The 22085-nt window shown below is 31.3% G+C and overlaps 5 protein-coding genes across 11 annotated transcripts; 1 reads left to right on the top strand and 4 right to left on the bottom strand.

Annotated features, from left to right (window-relative positions):
* Positions 1-39: 39 nt before the first annotated feature.
* Positions 40-3343, bottom strand: LOC127062104 (DNA repair and recombination protein RAD54-like). Its single transcript, XM_050989765.1, has 10 exons — positions 3217-3343; positions 2825-3031; positions 2562-2752; positions 2287-2489; positions 1760-2202; positions 1428-1689; positions 1160-1331; positions 679-1084; positions 437-600; positions 40-364 (listed from the first exon to the last, which is right to left on the bottom strand). The coding sequence occupies exons 1-10, from the start codon at positions 3217-3219 to the stop codon at positions 169-171; spliced, it is 2247 nt and encodes a 748-aa protein (XP_050845722.1). The 5' UTR covers positions 3220-3343; the 3' UTR covers positions 40-168.
* LOC127062115 (adiponectin receptor protein) lies at positions 2824-8861 on the bottom strand. 4 transcript variants are annotated; one of them, XM_050989804.1, is made up of 8 exons: positions 8735-8861; positions 7113-7388; positions 6949-7047; positions 6632-6803; positions 6139-6536; positions 5808-5972; positions 3166-5655; positions 2824-3031 (listed from the first exon to the last, which is right to left on the bottom strand). In XM_050989804.1, exons 2-7 carry the CDS (start codon positions 7356-7358, stop codon positions 5521-5523), a joined length of 1215 nt encoding a protein of 404 aa, XP_050845761.1. In that variant the 5' UTR covers positions 7359-7388; positions 8735-8861; the 3' UTR covers positions 2824-3031; positions 3166-5520. The 4 variants fall into 4 exon arrangements, with proteins under 4 accessions (XP_050845761.1, XP_050845760.1, XP_050845762.1 ...); XM_050989803.1 differs by lacking the exon at positions 8735-8861 and adding an exon at positions 8046-8203; XM_050989805.1 differs by lacking the exon at positions 8735-8861 and adding an exon at positions 7739-8008.
* Positions 8862-8874: 13 nt separating this feature from the next.
* Positions 8875-11173, top strand: LOC127062118 (GDP-fucose transporter 1). Its single transcript, XM_050989811.1, has 5 exons — positions 8875-9251; positions 9385-9545; positions 9701-9905; positions 9975-10113; positions 10175-11173. Exons 2-5 carry the CDS (start codon positions 9460-9462, stop codon positions 10762-10764), a joined length of 1020 nt encoding a protein of 339 aa, XP_050845768.1. The 5' UTR covers positions 8875-9251; positions 9385-9459; the 3' UTR covers positions 10765-11173.
* Positions 11174-11227: 54 nt separating this feature from the next.
* On the bottom strand, positions 11228-13655 carry LOC127062111 (glutathione hydrolase 7-like). 2 transcript variants are annotated; one of them, XM_050989788.1, is made up of 9 exons: positions 13348-13655; positions 13054-13223; positions 12820-12977; positions 12683-12762; positions 12326-12598; positions 11955-12245; positions 11829-11895; positions 11511-11744; positions 11228-11438 (listed from the first exon to the last, which is right to left on the bottom strand). In XM_050989788.1, the coding sequence occupies exons 1-9, from the start codon at positions 13364-13366 to the stop codon at positions 11228-11230; spliced, it is 1503 nt and encodes a 500-aa protein (XP_050845745.1). In that variant the 5' UTR covers positions 13367-13655. The 2 variants fall into 2 exon arrangements, with proteins under 2 accessions (XP_050845745.1, XP_050845746.1); XM_050989789.1 differs by having other exon boundaries at positions 11955-12098.
* LOC127062106 (peroxidasin-like) lies at positions 13589-22006 on the bottom strand. 3 transcript variants are annotated; one of them, XM_050989772.1, is made up of 8 exons: positions 20882-22006; positions 17580-18365; positions 17079-17506; positions 16198-16445; positions 15314-15563; positions 15098-15216; positions 14849-15008; positions 13589-14779 (listed from the first exon to the last, which is right to left on the bottom strand). In XM_050989772.1, the coding sequence occupies exons 2-8, from the start codon at positions 18300-18302 to the stop codon at positions 14698-14700; spliced, it is 2010 nt and encodes a 669-aa protein (XP_050845729.1). In that variant the 5' UTR covers positions 18303-18365; positions 20882-22006; the 3' UTR covers positions 13589-14697. The 3 variants fall into 3 exon arrangements, with proteins under 3 accessions (XP_050845729.1, XP_050845727.1, XP_050845730.1); XM_050989770.1 differs by having other exon boundaries at positions 17580-18351; XM_050989773.1 differs by having other exon boundaries at positions 16198-16301; positions 17580-18351.
* Between the last annotated feature and the right edge of the window lie 79 nt (positions 22007-22085).

The following is a 22085-nucleotide window of genomic DNA, read 5'->3' as shown; positions in this document are numbered from 1 at the left end:
ATAATTTTAATTTAACAGAAGGACATTGTATACATAGTATATAATATAAAAATATATTTTTTTCTTATTTTATATAACGTTATTATATTATAATACTGTACAATAGTATGGAACTTGCGTTATAAAAACATTTGGTTGCCAAATGTAACTTTTAATAATTTCAACATATTATCCTTTTACCTGTTCGTGTGAACGATGATGAAAGACGAATGAAATACCACTAGACCAACACTGTCGTAATGGAATGTCTGGTAAATGTCTAGGATTATGAGCATGTCGCCAATCTGATAGATCAGAATTACAGTCTGATTGTTCTGGCGGACCCTTTACTTCTATTCCATTAACACATCTTGTACATTTGAATCTGCAATATATAACAAAAGAAATACAGTATTCTGAAAAAATTTCGGATCGAACGTACCTATTTAAAACTTACTTCGAATGTGTATCTGAAACTGTATTCTCTTCTAACTTAAATAAGTCACGAAGATCGTTCAAAGTGAAATGTCTTGCAACATCATCTTCTTGATCAACCACTGTTGAACTCAATGCTTTTTTGTGTGCTTGTCTTTGAAAAATTTTTTCTTCTATTGTGCCAGTCTGTAATGAACATAAGTCTGATATATTATGTATTAGCATTTTTTAATTTAAAAAAATTATGATTTTTGCATTGCTTACACAAAGAAAACGATAGACGAAACATGGCTTTTTTTGACCATCTCTCCAAACTCTAGCCATTGCTTGATCGTCATTAGCAGGATTCCAATCTGGATCAAACATCACAAGACGATTTGCACCAATAAGATTTAAACCACAACCACCAGCTTTGGAACTTAGCATGAAAATAAAATCATCACTATTTTGATCATTGAAACTATCTACTATTTTTGATCTCTTTTTTATTGACATGCTACCATCTAATCTCACGTATTTATAACACCGCTTATGACATAATTTTTCGAATAGATCAAGTGTCTGCGTATAGTTAGACACCAGAACTATTTTGTCACGTGTTGTAGATTTAATGGAAGCTAAGAGACAATCTAATACCATAAATTTTCCTGATAATTCAGGTAAAATTTCCCTAAAATAAAAAAAAGTTTATGTACAAGATATTATATAATGCATAACATGGAATATATTAATTAAACAAATATACTTTGTGCTGTAATTCGATGGCAACAATTTCAAAGCATTTTCAAAGCCATCTGATTTCTCTATTATTTTATCATATATTAAATCGGGATGACAACATAATTTCTTCAATAGTGTGATTGCAGATAGTGCAGAGAGACTTCTTCCACCTTTCTTAGAAATTTCAGAATTGTTTTCTATATACAAAATTTAAGAGCATAATAATAAATACATTTTTATTTTGTTATAACATAAAAATCTAATATAAGAAAAAGATATTCTAAAGATAATACCTTCCATAGATTTTTTTATGCTATCACTTTGTATAAAATTTTTATAAAGATCAGTTTGCAATTTTCCCATTTTTATACAAACTACTAGCTCGTGTTTTAATGGTAAATATTTTGAAAGTAAAGCACTAGTACGTCTAATAAGACACTTATTAACAATAGTTACTAACTCCGTTAATCGTTCTTGAGCTAATTTACGTTCATTATCTGTTGCTGCAGCATCTTGTCCACGAAGTATTGGTATTTCAAATTTTCGTCTAAACTCCTAAAATGTGAATTATTTTGTAAATAATTATACGCATTATTATATTGCTAAATTATATAATATAATTTACCTGTGCTGTTCCTAAAAGTCCTTGATTTACAAAATGAACAAGAGAGAAATATTCCAAAAGATCATTTTGTATAGGTGTTCCACTAAGTAATACCCTCCTTTTGGCTTTTAGACCCATAAGAGCCTGATATGTTTGATTTTCAGAATTTTTTAAACGATGTCCTTCATCGCATAATACAAGGCCAACTTCATCTTGATGTAAGACATGTGCGTGTAATCTAAATGTTTCATAACTAATAATTAAAATTGGATTAGCACATCTACGTCCATAAGTTTTCATAAAGCCTGTAAGTTTAGTATCAATATCACTTTTACTCCCACCATCTATTGCTAATGGACGAACTCTATTGTTAAGCCACTTGTAAATTTCATTATACCAATTTTTTACTAAAGAACTTGGTGCAACGATAATAGCTTTTTCTATCAATGGTTTGCATTCTGGACCTTAAAAATAATTACATGGATAAATCTTTTTATACTTTCTATAGAGAAAATAAAATCATCGCTAAAAAGATAATGTATTGTTACCTTGCTTTAATAGCGTCCATAAAAGAGTAATACATTGTAAGGTTTTACCAAGACCCATTTCATCTGCCATGATGCATCCATATGCACCATCAATGCGTTTTCCTGTCACACACTCATACATGAATTTTACTCCTTCACGTTGATGTGGTCTTAGAATATTGCATAGTAAAGGATCAACTACTACATGTACAAGTTGTTTGGAGCTGAGAAATATAAAATATCTAAAATAAATAACAAGTAATTTATAATTTTGCAGTAAATCTATAATTACTAACAGATCTAGTTTTATTCTTTCGTGTTCTGATAACTCAGGAGGTATATAAACCACTAATGCATTAGCTTCATTCGGATCATGTAAAGCAATTCTTGGACCAGATAAACGTATACCAAGTGTACGCCCAGATAAATGATATCCAGGAACTGGTATTTTAAATGGTTTACTCAATAATTTTTTGACTCTTTCTTCCTGTAAGTTTATTATATATTATAATAACATTTCTATTAAATTTTATTTATCAAAATAATGATTATGACTTACATGTTCGGATATTACACCTTGTGTGGCAGAAATATCTTCGGCAGTAAGAGCTGCAGCTTTATACTCAGGTATGTGTATATTTTTGGCATTATTTCTACATACTCTTTTTTCACGTTGGATTATGGGTTTTGTCACAAACTCCACGGTATTAGATACATCCGAAAGCAAAGGACGTTTACCTCTTTGGCTTGGAGCCAAAGAACGAATCTTAAATTAATAACACAATATTACGTACCAATTTTGTTATTTACTATGATATAATAAATAATCTTGAATTTATATTATTTGTATAATACAAGAGCTTTCTTAATGATAATAGTTTTACGAGAACTACAACTAACTTTTTTACGACATATTAGAATTAGATGAAAAAAAAGGTATTGAAATCATACCATGTTAATTGTACAATAGCAAATTATATGCAAATCAGTCAAAACAAATAAATAAACATAATAAAAAAGAAAACATTTTCTGTATGACGTTTAACCTCACCCAAACATATTCAAATTTATAACTGTGAGAACAGTGATACTACTTTAAAGAAATAAAATTCCTAGAAATTAAATTAAATATCAATTTAGAAATGTACTAATTTATATAAGATTAGAATTTATTTGATTTACAGTGTATACGATTACGTATTTAAATAAGAATTGAGAAGAATATTAATTAAAACATTATATCTACTTCGTGTTTTCTTAACGATAATACATTTGATGGTAACACTAAAGAATAAAATGATAGAGTTGATAAATACCGCCATATTCAAACAACTTAATCCCTCGAAAGCTATTTTCAAAATATTTTCTTTAGTATAGGATAGGAAATATTAACTAAAATTGTGTTATTATAATATAATTTTAAAGTCATTCTTAATCAAGAAATAGGTTAACATTGTGGTGTGACAATATTTCTTTATAATAACTAAAAATATAATAAATGTATTACTGTCACATATGAGATGCATATATATTTGGTTTCTTTATTAATTTATTAATAGTACTCATATTTATTTGTGTAAAAAGTTTAACAACATTCTTTCTAAGTACTAGATCTTTTGACAATAACATAAAATAAAATTTCAACATTTTTCTTGTCTTAGACTGACAGAAACGTATAACATATTGTTTTCTAAAAAGAATATTAAATATTTCAAAAATAGTAAATTATATAGCTATGCTTTTTTTAATGAATTAAAGAAAGAAACTTGGTAATAAACCAAGTGATACATTTTTTAGAGGATAAATAGAAATATAATATAAATTATAAGTACATTTTAAAGCACTATTTAAATTTGTGTTATTAATTATTAATTGTAACTATATAATAATAAATAATACGAATCTGTCAATCTATGCATATCTAGATTTCAGAATTAATTATTCAATAAATAGGGAATATATCAATCATAATTTACCTATCCAACACTTGACAGCTACAAAAATATAGAATTCCGATATAGACTATAGTTGGAAAAAAGCTTTTTAAGTGCCAAAACATTGAGAAAAAAAGAAATGAAAAAAATTGAAATATTGCACTACATTCGCAATAATCATAAGAATAAATAAGTTTACATTGTTTCAACAACGAACGTGATCAAAATATATTACGATTTTTAGAGTGCTTATACTATAAAGTCATTTGTATTTATGGTTGGTTCCTAGATCTCAGACACATAAACTTTTGTTCGTTGCATTTTTTATATACTTTCTTTTATACTTTACATTAGTTTTGATTTTCTCAAGTGGCTGTGTAAAGTATAAAAGTAAGTTGAACAAGAGTTTAATTATTATCATCATAATATTTATTAATATTAATCTTATTTTCATTATTATTATTATTATATTATTGTTATGATTAACGATTTGAACTAAACAATCACACATTGAATTTAATTACTGTTGCTTGACAGCCACTTTCTGTACTGTAGCACTTTTTCACTGTACATATATCTTAGTATTAAAATCTAATTAATCTAATAAGTAAAGATCACAAGTATTTATCTTCAACAGTTCAAGATTGAATCTAAGGCAGACCACAGAACTTTATTATGCATGGATTTAGATGAGATTGTATAAAAATTGACCTTTAGCAGGAGGCATGGTGTAATTGCTATAAACATTTCTTTTTAATACAATACTGTTTAATTAATAATCATGATTTTTAACTATTTTTATTTGTATTTTTATTTTTATTATACAGATATCTATGTGAAAAAATGATTCAAATATATGTCGAGAATTTGTCATAGAAAGTAGAATTTACTCAGATCACCAAGACTCTTGCTAAAGGTTAATATAAAAATGCATTTTTCCCATAGAGAACTGTTATATATAATCCACTGTTAAATTTATCTTGCGTTTTTAATGAACTATTTTCTTTTTAGATTGAGTGTAAAAATATATTAAATTCTGAATTTTATATAATTAGCCAATTATAAAAAGCATATAAATCTGATGCAAATTAAAGTGTTCGAATACATGATTTACTTGCATTTAAAAATGTAATGTTACTTGTAAGTTATTAACATTACAATTATTAATTTGTGATTATAAAGAAATTTTTGTGGTCAAGTCCTTGATAACATCAATTTACATGTGATAGTTTTAGGAATCCTTTTAGTCTTATTACAGTTATGCAGAGAGAAGACATTTGACAAAATATTGATAATATACTCGTAGTATATTGTTACATGTTTAAAATGCTATCACCTGAGCTGGATTCGCACAATCGCCTATTGTCATTCTATGCATTGCCATTTCTGTTATACCATGATAATGAACAAAAGCAGCAGCGATTACTAGTACATGGAAGATTTGATGACTCTGAAACTAAAAAGCAAAATATACTTTGGCTTTTCGAGCTTACTATAGATCAAGTTTTAAAATAAACAATTTTAATCCAATATATTAAAAAAAAAAAAAATGGATATCACGTGATCACAGAATAAAATTAATAATATAACAAATGTTTTGATATTTACCCAAATATCAAATTTTCCTGGAAAAAATCGCTCAGGTACTCTTAATGCATAAAATAGTGCACCCAATATATATAGGCATCCCATTAGTATCAACCAACCAAGGGATGCTTGACTAATTGCTTTGAACCAGCCTTCTGTTATAGCATAATGGACTGCAGGTATTACCTAAAAAATTTTTTAATTTACAAAACGTTTACAATAACTTAATTTGTTAAGAGTTTTATATTCTCTTTTTTTTCTTATTTTATATGATAACATATATATGCATACGCATACGTACGTATGCATGCATGCAGAGAGGGGGGGGGGGACAGAAATAGGTAAAACTTACCCCACTAAGGCCAAAACCCATAAAAATACCGGCTCTAAGAGGCCTATAATTGGGTTCACCAAATCTTTCCCACAATGATACTACGATACTTGTTATACCAAGTACAACCACAACAGATAAATAAATAAGTTTAGGTTGATAGTCACAGTAAAAACCATAATAAAGCCATGGTACAAAACTGCCCATGATGAGCATAGCTATCCCACAGTAATCTAATTTAGAAAATAATTTTCCTACACATTCGCTGTGGCAGTGGACTGTGTGAAAGGCAAATGACATTCCTAAGCAAATTATAGCACCTGCAAAGAAGGTACCGAATACTAGTTTTTCCTCCAATTGAATTTCTATAGGAGGTTGTGTTAGGAAAAAGATAGCTATGCCAATAAATGCCACACAGCCTACAAAAATCAAAATATTATGAATATGTATAATAAAAATATTTATTTCTTACTAAATTATTTTTCGATACAAATACATGACAATTTTAACTTACCAAGTAAATGTGTCCAGATGTTACCAGTTTCTGTATGAATACGGAAAATACTTCTGAAGCAAGCATAAAATGATGGTAATGGTGGTCTATGACCAGCATGTAAGAAATCATTATCTTGTAACCACCGAGGTAAATTTCTAAAATGACATTGCTTCCAGGATGCTTCCCAGACCTATAATATCCTTGTAATGTACTTATAAACTAATTTATAACAAATAAATTTATATAGTTCTATGTAAATACATACGAGCGCGTGTATGTGTATGTGTATAAAAGTTTATACAAATAGAAATTTATTTCACATTTGGATATCTTACCTTACGAACAAATTCCTCAGCTTGTTCAGCAGCATTATGAGCCAAGGCACCGAGATCTATTTCATCACTTAATACTCCTGCTTTTAACACTTCTGTCATCTGGAATATACGATGATTATTGTAATAAATGTAAGATATATAAATATTTATTGTCAGCATAGTACCTCACAATCCAAAAGATGATCATCTTCAGGAGTAGATGGAAGAGGACATCCAACTCCATCTTCCTCTTCTGCCAAACAGCTGGCATCATCGTCTTCTAATAATTCTTTAACTTCATGCAAACCTGGAATTTCACTATTTAGCAATACACGATCGCTCCAAGGAATTCTATGACGAAGTCCTAAATCTCCTGATGTATTAGGATTATCATCTTTGTCTTCGATAATATCATTCTCGTATTGCGACATATTTTGGAAATATTATGGCCAATATTTAACCTATAAAACAATATAAGTCTATTTATTCAATTTTTTTTTATAAAGCTATCATTTCTATATTTTTATATTAATATAAAAAAATTTGATTATAACTAATTTCCAAATATAATGAATTTAATATTTTTATTATAATATACGAAAATTTGGACGTTTGATATTATTAACAGCGCGCGAACGTAATATATAAAAAGTATAACATTAAGAAGATGACAACAATGCAGCTATATTCTCATCACAGCTGACAGGATTGTAATTGAAGGATATTATTGGATATTGTAGTATTCTGGAAATGTTAAAAACATATCAATTAATTGCTACTTTTATAGTTTTTAAAAGTCACGACTTCTTACATAACACGGTATAATAATAATACATTTTGAAAAAATTAATCGACATATCCGTTAACCTTGTTATTTACCAACTTATCTACTACGACACTTTTTCATCGAATATAAATATATGCCATGTATTAGATAACACGTAATAGCATTTCGTTTTATTGAGCAAGAACTTACTTAAATATGCTTGTAGATATCAATAAATCAAACCTATGTAGATTACATAAAATATAGGACAAACAATTTTCCGACTCAATAAATATATATATTACACATATTAATAGTTGGTAAATATTTTTAAAATTAATCTGCTTTGTACCTGTTGCGTGACAAATATTTTTCCAGTTTATTACATTTGAGTATTATAATATCAAAAAGGAATTCTAAAAAGACGTCAGCAAGTTGAGCGCACCAACCACGAAGTCTTCGTGTCAACGGAATTAGTAACTCTGTCTTGTTACCACGACAGAATCCAAAGACGTCAGATTACACATAATATACCACGTGCATCGAATTATATATATATATATACACACACACACATACATGTAGAAATGTGTATATCCAATGTATATATGTATAGGACAATTGGTGTATTCGTTACTGTTGGAAACTTCGAGAAAAGATACTCGTATCGTCATGAAAAAGTTTTCATAACAATTCTTTGCGTTCGAAGTCCAAAATTTTTACGCGAAAGCATTTTAATTCTTATCATTTGAAGATACAAAATAACAATTGTATTACATACTGTGATAAAACGTAGGAGTTAAAGGCAAAGAATGTTTAATACATTCTATTAAGAAAATTATGTGAGAAATAGGTTATGATTGCGAATGATATTGCACATATTCAAAAACCAGGACTACTAAAGGCAAATATTATTAACACAAATAATATTACATGATAAAATATAATAAATAAATATTGTCTTTTATTAATATAGGAAAATTTATTTAAGTAAAATTAATTTTATGGGATTTATATAACAATAATAGTAATTGAGCTTACGTTTCCCAATGTGTGACTGAAAATAATTTCGATTAACGGGACATCCCATCTAAGATCGAATAAAGAATATTAAATAACTAAATATGACGTAACGACTCCCATAAACAATATATTGGAAATGATAAAGAATTAGATGTTCTCTTTCATGTGTATCATTTAACATAGTTGAAAACCGCCCTTAAATTGTGTTTGTAAAGAGCTACTTTGATTGGTTGCAGAAATTATCGAATTTAAGTTGTTACTTTTTATTAGAAATCTATAACAATGATAAATCACTGAAATGTACCTGTCTGTTAATATATAAGTGTTTTTTTAAATTATACATATGTATAAATTAAATATTCATTCCATATGTACTTTCGAATATATTTTTATGTATGTATTTTATTATAGTAAGATGATTGATAATAGGATGATTTAAGTAAATCATTTACCTGTATTATAGTATAACAGATAAGAAGTGTTACTATTTACTGATATTTTTCTATCGGAAGTAAATATATAACCTACGAATAAGGTAATTCTGTTATGTTTTCTTGTAATCGATTATAATATATTTTTTAATCATATAGATATTTGTAGTTTATTTATCATTTTATCCTCTCTGTTATTATGAATTAATAAATTAATTTAAAATGGACAATTCTTAGATTGCAAGTTTATAATAATTAGAATTATATAAAAAGTATAATACGTTAATTCTAATTATTAAATTAAAAATATATATGAAGTATAATACATTTTCTGTAAAAATGGACATAGAAAATTTGTCAAAGTATATTTATATAGGATCAGTCGTTGCATTTTATTGGTAAGTAATGTTTATATATATAATTTATATATATATATATAATATATATAATTTATATATATATAATATATATAATTTATATATATAATGTAATGTTTATATATATAATGTAGTTATTTTATCGAAATAATAATAAAATATTTAACCATTTTTAGGATTATATCAATTTTAACAGTATTTGTAAATAAGATACTTTTATCTAGTGAAATTTTAAATTTGGAGGCACCGTTATTTGTAACGTGGTGTCAATGTATTGTGAGCGTTGTTATATGCATAATTCTTAGTAGTTTATCTATATGTTTTCCACAATATATTAAATTTCCTAATGATAATCCATTTAAAAAAGAAACAATAAAAAAGGTACTTTTTTACAATATATTCTTTTAATTGGTATTCTAAGAATTTTATAGATATTATTTGACTTTATAGATATTACCATTATCTATACTCTTTAGTGGAATGATAATTTCTAACAACTTATCTTTGAAATACATTGGAATTGCATTTTATTACTTGGGCAGATCATTAACTACTGTGTTTAATGTTATTTTCACTTATACAATTCTTGGTAAGAATTATATCTATAAATATTAAAGAAATATTAAACAAACTTTGTTTTATATTTACAGGAGAAAAAACTTCAATGAAATGCATTATATGCTGTGGTATAATTATTCTTGGATTTTGGCTTGGTGTGGATCAAGAAAATATTGCAGGTTCTTTGTCTGTTTATGGAACAATATTAGGTGTAATTGGATCATTAATTCTCTCTTTATACTCAATTCATACTAAACAGATTCTTTTTGTAGTAAATCAAAATATTTGGTTACTTTCTTATTACAATAATTTATACAGTATTTTCCTATTTATACCCTTAATGTTATTTAGCGGCGAACATTTGGTAATTTACAATTATGACAAATTTGGAGAATCTTTTTTTTGGATTGCAATGATCATAGGTGGTATTTGTGGTTTTGTAATTGGTTACGCTACAGCTCTTCAGATAAAAGTAACATCTCCCTTAACACATAATGTCAGTGGTACTGCAAAAGCTTGTGTACAAACTGTTTTAGCAACATATTGGTTTGATGAACAAAGGTCATTTTTGTGGTGGATCAGTAATATTATTGTTTTAATTAGTAGTGCAGCTTATGCAAGGTTTAGGCAATTTAATTCAAGTACGGAATATAAAAAATTAAAACCGCAACAAAAAGTATAATATTACGGATTATATAGTATGATATCCGAGAGAAAGAAAGAGAGTGAGAGAGAGTGAGAGTGAGAGTGAGAGTGAGAGTGAGAGTGAGAGTGAGAGTGAGAGAGAGAGAGAGAGAGAGAGAGAGAGAGAGAGAGAGAGAGAGAGAGAGAGAGAGAGAGAGAAAGAGAGAGAGAGAACGAGAGAGAGAGAACGAGAGAGAGAGAGAGAGAGAGAGAGAGAGAGAGAGAGAGAGAGAGAACGAGAGAGAGAGAGAGAGAGAGAGGGTGGAAGGGAAAGAGAGAGAATTCCTAGTTTATTATAATTTAATATCATTTATTTAACAATTAAACTATACATAACAAAAAATTTGTCATTATATTGTCATCATATTATCAATATACATATAATAAAATAATACAGCATATATAAATATTTGTGTATACTTTCTATCATTGTATAAAAATTATATAAAAAGTAAAAATTTTTAAAATCTAGATGCAAGGCCACCTCCACGACTATCAGAATGACTTGTTATCAAATCTTCGTGTTTCATAATAACATTTACACTTTTTAATATTGAACAGGCATCAATATTTGATATAGGCATTGAAATATTCGATTTATTTTGCAATATAGTTTGTAATATATGTGATTGATCATTTTCTATACTAACACCATCAGATAAAAGATAGTATCTAAAAAAATATAGTATTTATAATCATAATATAATACAATTGACAATTATTTAAATGTTTAAATGAATGTACCTTGGATGTTCAATGGCAGAAGAAACATTTAGACCACGTACTATCAAATGGTACAAAAGTTGACAACTTAAAATTGTATCATCAGTCCCAAGTACTCCACGTAATTCACATGGTTTTTCTTCATTATGGAAGATAATTGGAAGTAGGGTTGATAAATCATTATCATTACCAGTCTTATCTAGTAAAAAGCCAGTACCACTCATGTGAGCCAATCCTAATGGTGCACTTAATCCACTACATAATTTAATTAAAAGTTAATTATTATTAAGTATTGATGAATTTTTTGTATTACTTATAAGAGTGTATATAAATACTAACGTCAAAACACTGACATAAGTATCTTGTCCATCCATTACCATGACACCAGTATATCTTTCTTGTTCATCTAAAAAAAAATGTATATATTAGCAAATTTATAGCTCTCATTATAAGTTTATTACTAACCGTTTTTTATCATATCTAGAGATCTTAAACTACAATGCAATAATGTTTGAGCAACAAGAGCCATAGTTTCAGTCATAGATGCAATTTCAGAAGATATTTTGAGATTTTCTAGTGCATTTATTGAAGCTTCAAAATCCACTGCATCTGAGGGATAGTATAATGAATGTTTATAAAATGAAACTTTTTTTGCTGTACTCATCTCAGGTTTGTAATTTGCCAATTCTATTAATAATTCTTCTTTTTTAACTTCATCACGTAAAAGTTTTAATGATAATGTCCCATTATATAATACTGAGAAGGAAATTATATTATATATCTAGTATATATTCTTTTCATAAGTTTATATAACAATGAATTTTCAAACTGTTTACCACTTGTGCCATTCTTTGCAACTGCATCTAATGTATCTGCAAGGTCATTTAATATTAAGGTATCACCAGCATTTATATGACCATAAAGCATTCCATAGTCACTGTTATTGGACAGTTCATATTCTAATTCTTTTGATACAACAAATCCTGTTCTAGCTAATTTTGCAGCTGGTTCTATAATTTCATTCCATGGTAAAACTCCTTTTAAAATGTGCGCGCATTCTAGACCTTTCAAAACAGCAGGTAAACGCATTCCTATTGTGCCAAAAATACCTGCATTTTATAGTAATAAGAATGATTGAAATCAGTTAAATAATCAAAGATTTTTAAATACATTTTTGATGAATCTATATCGACCTCCAACAGTATTGTTTGCAAAATCGATGAGTAATGGTTCCGATTTATCTTTATGGCTATACATCATTATACAACCACCTCTGAAACAATATAAATATTATACATATCTAACAATATGTATTTCTTTGACTACTTACCCACCAAGACCTGTTTTATGAGGAGCTACTACTGTCATACATATAGTAGCTGCTATAGCTGCATCTATTGCATTACCTCCCTTTCTTAATATTTTAGTACCTATCTGTGAACAATTAGTATAATCTGTGGCAACAGCACCATGAATACCGTTATTAGCCTAATGAATAAAAATAATATTTTTAGTTTCATTTGAGACATCCATATAAAAAAAATATTAAAATCAAAATATATACCTGCAGTGATTTACTAGCATAAACCAATTGTAAGATCAGTATAGTCGTTATAGCAAAGGATAAAATAGCGAAGCAACATACAATCAATTTCATACCATTTCCAAAAAAATGGCTTAATTTATACTTGTTGTTTTTGTCCTGTGTCAAGGGACATTCTTCCGTTAATCCCTCTAAAAGTTTAATGTTTATTAAAAAATAGGAAAAAGTATATCTGTTATAACTTAAGTATAATAATGGAATAAAAAATATTTTCGAACATTTTTGGAACATATAATTAAATGTTGTTACACTTACGTCTGTCACAATAACTCATCTTTCAAGTTGAAAATTATACGTTTAATCATAAGGAGCATCTATGTTTTTTAATATTGTTTTCTTCTATGTAAATATTTTGTTAGCATATTGTGTCAAAATAACTGTAAATTCGATAACCTCATTTATGATCCTTCTAAGTTCATCTATTTTTTTACTTAGACGTATCATCCGAAAATTATAAAAAGATTTTATCGTACGAAGCAATAATGTTGAAATAATGTTGCAAAATTCAAGTTTCACTTTAATATCATATTCTCCATTCAATTTGTTTTTGTATACTTCTGCGCTGACATAAGATATTTCTGACGTCACTCACTAGATGGAGTTACGATAGAATTATATAGTACAACTGTACAAATTTGGTAACATACAACTTATATCTTATTCATAAGTTAGTGATATATAGTACAATCAGACATTTTTAAATGAATAGCGTAATACTACGAAGATCATTGACTCTATCGATGGTGTCTACGCAGTAACTAATCAATAGAAATAACATATGAAAAATTTATATTGCAATTTTATCAAATAAATAAAATAGTAAATACTAATATATCGAGATAGAAAATTTTGTTGCAGGAATTCAGCTATACTTATTCTTAACATTAAACATAAAGCACGTAAAAATGTTTTCCTTTTATTCTATAATAACATTGCTTTTTAATGATTTCACGTTCCAGTTGTACAAAAGAAGGCTGGGTTCTTTATAGAGAATAACAGTAATAATGGATGTGAACGCCATAGAGGTCTTGAATATTTCGCAATTTGGTGTAGCTCCGTTGCTAGGTAATTTTATGTATTCTTCTTCACGGAGAATGGTACTGACCTTCTCTTTCTCTTTCTCTTTCTCTCTTTCTTTCTCTTGATCGTTATCCGGTGTCACAATGGTATTACGGTCAAGCAATTTTCAATCGTAATAACAACGTGAAGTAAAGTATCATAATATAACAAGGAAAAAAGGGCAGGTTGCCCGAGGTGTATACGAAAGAAACCTTCGTCGAACCGTGTTTTTCTTTGATTGATAGAGAAACTGGTATTCATATTTATACATGCAACAAAACATATCGTTTTACGATACGTAAGTAAACACGACGTTACCCTGACTTGACGAGATTGTCGTTGAGTTTATAATAATAATAATAATAATAATAATAATAATAATAATAATAATAATAATAATAATAATAATAATAATAATAATAATAATAATAAAACACAACGCGCTTCTCTCTGGAGCATTAGGTAATCTTACATTCTCTAGTAAAGTCAGGAACAGAATTAGTGATCACGATCAATGGTTGTTACGTTCGATCGAATTGGAAAAACTTAAAAAGCGTCTTCCTTTTCTTTCCATAACATCAGATTAGGACCTATGTTTACGTGTTCCGTACAATTCGTCATGTGATTTCTGCAAAGTAATTAGGATTTTCTTGATACAATAAAAAATTAGAGTATCTTTTTTGTTGAATATACTCACAAGAAAGGATCTCTCAAAATGAACGCTCTTGGCTGCATTAATTTCAAGTGATCTCCGTTGTTGCATAGAACTTGTGCCATCGTACTCTTACGAATTTCTTCTAATTGTTTTATCATGAAGGATCCTGGTGTATTAGCATTTTCGTACCAATACCTATCGCCTGTTAAAACGATTTGATATAATGATGATAAATGTTTATAAAAAATAATCTTATTATTTGAATAAACTTAAGCATTGATTTTCTATTACCCAAACGAACATTTCGGAAGGTACGTCCTAGTAAACAAAGGAAAGTTGGTCCAAGGACCGAATTAGTTACTGGTGCTTCCGAGAGTATTCCTGTCACTAAGTCTATATCTTCAACTTTTCTATTGGAAAAAAAAAGAAAGAAAGAAAAAAAAAGTGAATATTAACTTATTTTTCAAACGATACCTTGTAAGTTCATACATATATAATTCGTCTTACTTGTAAACTAGACGTAATCTTTCGATGATGTCCTTGGCTATCGTGCCTTTAAGATCTTGAAAGCTGGTAACGTCTGGTAAACCGCAAAATGTTCGCCATTTGACGTAAGATGGTAAACCATGATCTCTGCCCTGTTGGATGATTTGAGCAGCATAATCAACGGCCACATCGGTGCTTTTCCCATCATGGAAATATCGCTCCAGAAGGATTTCGTTCAAGCCGGGGGGTAGAGGCTTCCTAGAATGTCCCGCTGTCGCGGAAATTAGACCTTGCATCCTAGATCGTCATTAAAACCAAGTTCTCATGGGACAACTTGTCGGAGAATCTCCTAATGATCTTTTTTGTTTTTTAAGTAAGATTTCGTAGTTATTTACAATTTATCTTTCTCGAAACGTCCTAATGAATATATGTATATACGAGGTGTGATCGAAACATTTCAAAAACTTTCTTATTTTCTGATTGATTATGTATGAGGAATAATAATAAAAATCTAAAGAATTTATTTTTATTTTTACGAATAAGAAACTTATAAATATTGACACAAACTTTTTTTTTGTGAGGAAATTTACACAAAGAGATTAAAGACTTCGTTGGAACCATAAGGATCATATAATATAAAGTTTTTAACGAACGAGGAAGATGTAAATATTAAAAACATTTTAAAATGAAACACAATAAAACAATTCTTTTTTTTGTGAAGATTCTTACGAAAAGATTATAATTTTACTGCTAATATAAGCAATGTTTTATATAATTTTATACAATTTTTTGATCACCCCGCACATACACACACATACGTTGGATAGCTTTCTAATTTTTATTCTACAGTTACAATAACTAAAGTTCGATCGTTAGCGAAAAAGATACGAGTAATTTTAACTGACCTGTAGCTCCTGCTATCAATCGATCGATCGCACCCGCTTCGTACAATTCTTGAGGTGCGTAGAAGGCTGAGAGAAGAGACCTTTCTCCAGATTTCAGGGCAGATCTAGAATCCACGAGATCGAGTGTTTTTGGTGTGAGTGCAGCAACGAAAAAGAGACCTGCTGAGGCTGCCGAATTCGAAAGAGTCGCATCAGTGCGTGAATCGTATCCTCGAAAGTATCCTTCATGGGATAGCCGCAAGTCGAATCTTTTCGTTTAGAAAAAAAAAGAAAAAAAAAAAAGAATAATAAGAACATGAAATCTTTAATGAAAGTGAAAGTCAACATTTCTTTTCCATGGGCAACTCTTTAGAAGCAAATTTGTATTACGAACATGATCAATTTTACGTTATATCGTAAATTTTAGTATAATTAACGTAAGATGTAAAGGAAGGAATAACGGAAGACAGGGAATAAGTACGAAGACATGCGAACAACTTGACAAATGGAAGTACGAGGGAGGCTCAGTGTTAAGATGAGCAATCTCCGATCGTTCCGTTGGAACCTTAGTGTTGTTATCTCAACGTATAAGTTGGCAAATGAACGGCAAAGGGCAGCAGACGAGTCGTGATCGACATACACGTGCAGAGATATTAATAGCTCGGCACGCTGATGCGATCAAGTTAACGGCACGTTTATACTGGATTTGCTGTCTCTTTATGGAAATGTATTAGCGTTTCGACCCGTTGTATAGAATACAGTAACGCCTTTAAGTCTGTTGAAATCGATGTCACTTTTCGTTTATGATCAACGATTTAGGGGATTTTAGAAGAAGAGTTAGGAAGAAAAGCTTGGAAAAGAAAAATACGAAAGAAAAAGAAGATGAGATAACGAAAGCCTACTTGTCCAAAGTTGTTTCTCCAAGTATGACAGGTAGGAATTCGTTGTAAGTTATATGTTGCATTTCAGCGATGACGATCCTTCTAGCTTCCTGATAGAGTTTCTCGTCGTCCCATTGAGGATTCAATTTGGCCAATTGCTCGGCTACTCGATTGTGTTCACGTAGAAAGATTACGTGCATCAGTGTTAAGCCAGGGTGTTCATTCACTCTGGAATCACCACTGAGGAAACAAGGGAAAGCTTTGTTCACGCTTCTACAAGTTTCAGACTCCGGTGATGGCATCGGTAAGTTTCTTCTTTGAGTATTCAACAAGCCACCTTTGCCCGAACGCAAGGCTTTCGATGTTTCTTCCGAGCTACCGTACAGTGGAGATAAATCCAAGTAAGAGGAGGCTTGATTAATCTGCTGTCGTGGACCCAACTTGCAAGCCTACATTTATTTGAATCTTTATAACGAAGGAAGTTATTTGAAGAAGTATGTATTAATCGTAGGAGTTACTTACCTGTAAGGAATTACCAGGATGTGGTGCAGATCTAGAATACTCCATACAGCCGATCGCATTATCAGCTCGAATTGGGAAACACTCGGGATGGAAATTTTCATAATCAACGTCGCAACATTTCAATCTGGTACCATCCGGTAGCTCCATCCTAGGTGTGTGAGCTAGATCGTGAGCAAGAAATTGGGCGAATAACGCTGTAAGTGCCATCAGATATGGATGCTTCAAATCTTGACCACCCGAGTGAACATTGGAAGAGACTTCCCTGGCACTAGGTAAATCGGTTCGTGGCAAAGACACTCCGTCTTGATATTCTGGCGGTAGAAGCCTGATATAGGCTTCCAAAGCAGCACCCCAGGTCGGATGTAACACGTTGTTACATCTTCCAGTGTGTGTTCTATATCGTGGATCGATCTTCTTACATTCAGACATGATCTTCAAGAGATTTGGGGGATCGGAACAGCCAAACGCAGCGACTGAAGGTAGAATAGATGAGGCCTCCTTCGAGGACATATTCAAAGCTTCTACCAACATCACAGACATCGTTTCGATCCGTAAAGCCTTCCTTGAAAGATTCTGAGCACCTTTGGTCATCTCATGAGAAGCACCAAGATACCATGAGGGTGAACCTCGACTCAGATGCGTCTTCGAGTTCAGAATCGTACGTTCCGCTTGATCGTACCTCTCCATCGAGGCATTCGTACGCCTACCCAAATCTTGTAGCATCTTCGGCGGCAAGGTCGTACTCTCAGCGAGCGCCAGCAACGCGAAGAATCTGCGGATCGGAATCTAAGGATAGAAAATACCTACTTATCCACTTTCGCAGCTCGGAATACTGCAAACTCCTTCCTTTTAAACGTTCCTTACTATATTTCCTATGAGGTATACCCCTTTTTTTATTATTTACACCTTGCTATTATGCAGCGATTGTCTTGGCAAATTCAATGACCGTGTTGCACCATACGATCCAACAGTGACGTGATACGATCGTGATCGAGAGAAGACAATCGAAGGGGTGGCTAAGTAGATATGTATTGTATAAGGATATGCGTCCTTATACGATACACGTATCCGCATTGTGTTAATAGGATTTCGATAATTTTACTAACTTTGGAATTTATTATCGATTCCTTAGTTTCTCGACTATATTTTAGAATTCGCTAATAAATTTACAATAACAATATATCAGATTTTTACGGTTTTTCTAAAATACATTTTTTAAAATATTTTTCTAGAATACTAGTACGTACGTAGTCGATTTAGGAATATGTACTGCAATTTTATTTTTTCCACATTGAACGTTGCAACGGCAACAATCGAACGTATTATTACGTGGATCCTTTCGTTGTATATCGTAGGATCGCAATGAACTCCGAAGACCTTGTCTATAGGATGGCATTTCGCCTCGTTCCATAGTGGCCATTGTTCGCGGCAAACGTTTCGCTGCGAACAATTTCATTCATCGCGTCGCTCGAGGCTGATTTCTCGGTACCATCGTACCTACTGATTTTTCGATGGAGGGAGTTAGTACTCATCAATTATTATATAAGATCGACAGACCAATTCGAGGTCTTCGTAGGAGGTCGGAGTTATCTTCTGACTGACATTTAGGATTCTTCCTGGTTCTTTTACTGTTTTCCTTACGTAACGATACTCTTCGCACTCCCATGATTAACAAGCATCTAATACACTAGTGTTCATGGAATTAATTTTCGTCGTTCGAAATCTTTCGCGTGATCGTTTCTATTTTAATTTTTTATCTTTTTCTTCATCACGAAATATCATGAGATACAATTATTATTTATCGATAACTTTTGCGAATAATAAAAGATAGAGAGAAATTAATTACCTATACGACTGATTATGTTAATTTTATTTCTTAAGTCTCGAAATCTCTGACAGTCGAATGTTGATAAAAGAATCCTCTCTATTATTACTACTAATATTATTATTATTTCTAAAACATTATGTACACGAGCGCGTACTTTATTATTTCGCTATCGATCTCTATTTAAATAGATCTCATTGCTCGTAAAGCAAGCAACGCAATGTGCTAACCTTTTATACGTACGTACATATACAAAGAGAGCTTCGGACGGAGAGCAGCAAACACAAATTGTTATAGTAACATTTTCACACACTTTGCAAGGCTACAATTTCGTAACTCTGCCATTTCTTTGTCCTCTTATCTAATGTTAAAAAGTATTTAGGGGATGTATTAGAGTTACGTTATAAGATTTACGTTATCTTGCAACGGGGGTAACATGACAATACGATTTTATATTACAAGTATCAGCTTTAAATTAAATACTTGCACAAAAGCATTGCTGTTTTGTAATTTTTCGTTACGTTCGTCACGAAAGGTCAGTTACGTCTTTATGCATAGAAACGAGTGAAAGCGGAGCATTCTTATATGAGTATAATAAAGAAGAAGAAGAAATATTTCTTTCGTTGATTGTATTATCGATCAAAAGTTTGTCGAAAATTAACCACCGACAAGAATTAACATATATTTATCATCATTTTACATTACAGCGAAAGATCGAGTGATTGATAAGAAAATATGCATTTAAAATTCTCTACAACGTGCTGATACTTGCCAAGTCACGTGTTTCATATTGATCCATACGCGATTAATTTTACATAGCCGATCTTCTAATTAAAGCTCTTCGATGGAACGTAATTTCAATAATTTCGACGTCCTACCATCACCGAAGCATAGAAGGAAAGATAATCGTTATTATCATCGATTACGATTTATCTTTCCAACTAGTTCGCGCGATCACGAGAGGTGTAGTATCGAACGCGCGAAGAGCGAATGATCTCACGTTTCCAATATCAGTTAACGTCGTCAAACTATAAAGAAACTTAGATTATCCGATTAGTCTCCGGAGAACATATAAATTGCTATCGAACTACTAAAGTATTCAAAGTATGAGAGAGAGAGATAGAGATAGAAAGATAGATAGACAGAGAGAGAGAGAGAGAGAGAGAGAGAGAGAGAGAAAGAGAGAGGACAAGATATGGGGGAAGGGGGATCGAAAGGAAGTTTAACTTCACGGTAATCGAATTGTTCGTGGGTAAGCACCAGATTATTAACACTCTCATTTTCGTTTAATCCAAGGAGTAATCGTTACCAGTCCCAGTGGATCGCATTGGTAAGATGAAAAGATTCAAAATAAAAAAAAGAAAAAAGAAAAAAAAAGAAAAGAGAAATAAATAGATAAAAAAATAAAATAAAAGAAGACCAATGAAAAATCGTGGAAGGACAATCGGGAAGGATAAGAATCGAAAATCGCACTCACCGCGTAGCAAAGGTAAACAACATGCCGTCGGATTGATTTCGATGTTCCAGAGATGACGTAGAACAATAAGAAGAGGACAATGTACGCGAGGGTTAATCCGCGGAAGGCGAGAACCGTTGTGTAGTTCTAAATGCACGGTGGCATTCACGCGGCTCTCGCACGTATCGCACTTTCGCAAGAAAGGCCGGAGTAATACACCGGCAGCTTGCTTGTATGCCTGAGAACGCAAGGAACGGGTAAACCTGAACTGAGAACGATGCGCGAACGAAAGTAAAACTTGAGTCCGTCCGGTCTTAGCGCCTACCTTAGCGGAGTGGGGCCCTCGAGTCTAGGAGGACTAGAAGAGAGAAGTGACTCGCCGTAATACAGGGTGTCGACACGTTGCCGGACGTGTATATCGAAGGGGGCTCTGTACACGGTGTATTATTCGACTAGTAATGCGTTATACGCTGCGGTAAAAGTAGCCAAGCGATGCGCTAAGATACTACGGTGTTATTACGAACGGGACCAAGGTTCGCCATGTTTCTCTCGTATTGTTTCTCGAACTTGTACACTCTCTTCTTCTTCTTTTTCTTGTTTTTTTTTCTCCACTTATCTCTTTACGTATTATCTTACAATTAGGAAAGGTTCCGCGTTAAAGATAATCGTCTATCTGTCGATTAGTTAGTGATTAGTGTCAAGTATGCACGCTCGCTCACACCTACATCTTTAAATCGATCGTACAAAGAATCACGGTTGGTACCTGAGCATAAAAGCTATGACTTATGTATACCTGTTTCTGTACGTATATGTATATGTATATGTATATGTATGTGTTAGCGTCAAGTTCTTTTTTGCATAATACTTCAACGCTAGATAAGCACCGTACGGTATCGTTGCGTTATGTTAATGGAGGTGCGCGGGTCTGACCGTAACGACAAGCGTGGATTAAAATTCTTTAGAATGACATCGTGCGAACGATCGACGCTGATGGACGACCGCACGAGGCACGCCTACGTATACTGAAAATTCCCAGAAAAATGCCTTCACTACGATAAATCTAGCCAGCGTATGTATGTCGCGTGTAGGAAGATCGGTTTCTTCCACAAAAGCAACACTTTCGCTTCTCAACGACCTTCTTAAATCTTTTTCTTCGCGGAAGGAAACGATTACATATAAGTTTATTAAATGTACTTGCTAGTTTAGTTCTTACAGATTGATTCGT

The sequence above is a fragment of the Vespula vulgaris genome, chromosome 3, assembly GCF_905475345.1.
Source record: "Vespula vulgaris chromosome 3, iyVesVulg1.1, whole genome shotgun sequence".
NCBI classification, from domain to species: domain Eukaryota; kingdom Metazoa; phylum Arthropoda; class Insecta; order Hymenoptera; family Vespidae; genus Vespula; species Vespula vulgaris.
Note: the sequence above shows the minus strand (reverse complement) of the source record. Positions and strands in the feature narration are given on the sequence as shown.

Excerpts from the sequence above, each read along its gene's own strand:
- LOC127062104 (XM_050989765.1), bottom strand. Across the intron at positions 2,203-2,286 it reads ATGGACGCTATTAAAGCAAG|GTCCAGAATGCAAACCATTG; the intron begins GTAACAATACAT and ends ATTATTTTTAAG. Across the intron at positions 1,690-1,759 it reads GACTTTTAGGAACAGCACAG|GAGTTTAGACGAAAATTTGA; the intron begins GTAAATTATATT and ends TTCACATTTTAG.
- LOC127062115 (XM_050989804.1), bottom strand. The coding sequence starts at position 7,358 with ATGTCGCAATACGAGAATGATATTATCGAAGACAAAGATGATAATCCT. Across the intron at positions 7,048-7,112 it reads ATCATCTTTTGGATTGTGAG|ATGACAGAAGTGTTAAAAGC; the intron begins GTACTATGCTGA and ends CGTATATTCCAG. Across the intron at positions 6,804-6,948 it reads CTGAGGAATTTGTTCGTAAG|GTCTGGGAAGCATCCTGGAA; the intron begins GTAAGATATCCA and ends AGGATATTATAG.
- LOC127062118 (XM_050989811.1), top strand. The coding sequence starts at position 9,460 with ATGAAGTATAATACATTTTCTGTAAAAATGGACATAGAAAATTTGTCA. Across the intron at positions 9,906-9,974 it reads AAAAAGAAACAATAAAAAAG|ATATTACCATTATCTATACT; the intron begins GTACTTTTTTAC and ends TTGACTTTATAG. Across the intron at positions 10,114-10,174 it reads TTTCACTTATACAATTCTTG|GAGAAAAAACTTCAATGAAA; the intron begins GTAAGAATTATA and ends TTATATTTACAG.
- LOC127062111 (XM_050989788.1), bottom strand. Across the intron at positions 12,978-13,053 it reads ATGCTAGTAAATCACTGCAG|GCTAATAACGGTATTCATGG; the intron begins GTATATATTTTG and ends TTTATTCATTAG. Across the intron at positions 11,745-11,828 it reads ACTTATGTCAGTGTTTTGAC|TGGATTAAGTGCACCATTAG; the intron begins GTTAGTATTTAT and ends TAAATTATGTAG.
- LOC127062106 (XM_050989770.1), bottom strand. The coding sequence starts at position 20,904 with ATGTTGTTTACCTTTGCTACGCG. Across the intron at positions 17,507-17,579 it reads ATCCTGGTAATTCCTTACAG|GCTTGCAAGTTGGGTCCACG; the intron begins GTAAGTAACTCC and ends AAATAAATGTAG. Across the intron at positions 16,446-17,078 it reads GGAGAAACAACTTTGGACAA|ATTCGACTTGCGGCTATCCC; the intron begins GTAGGCTTTCGT and ends CTAAACGAAAAG.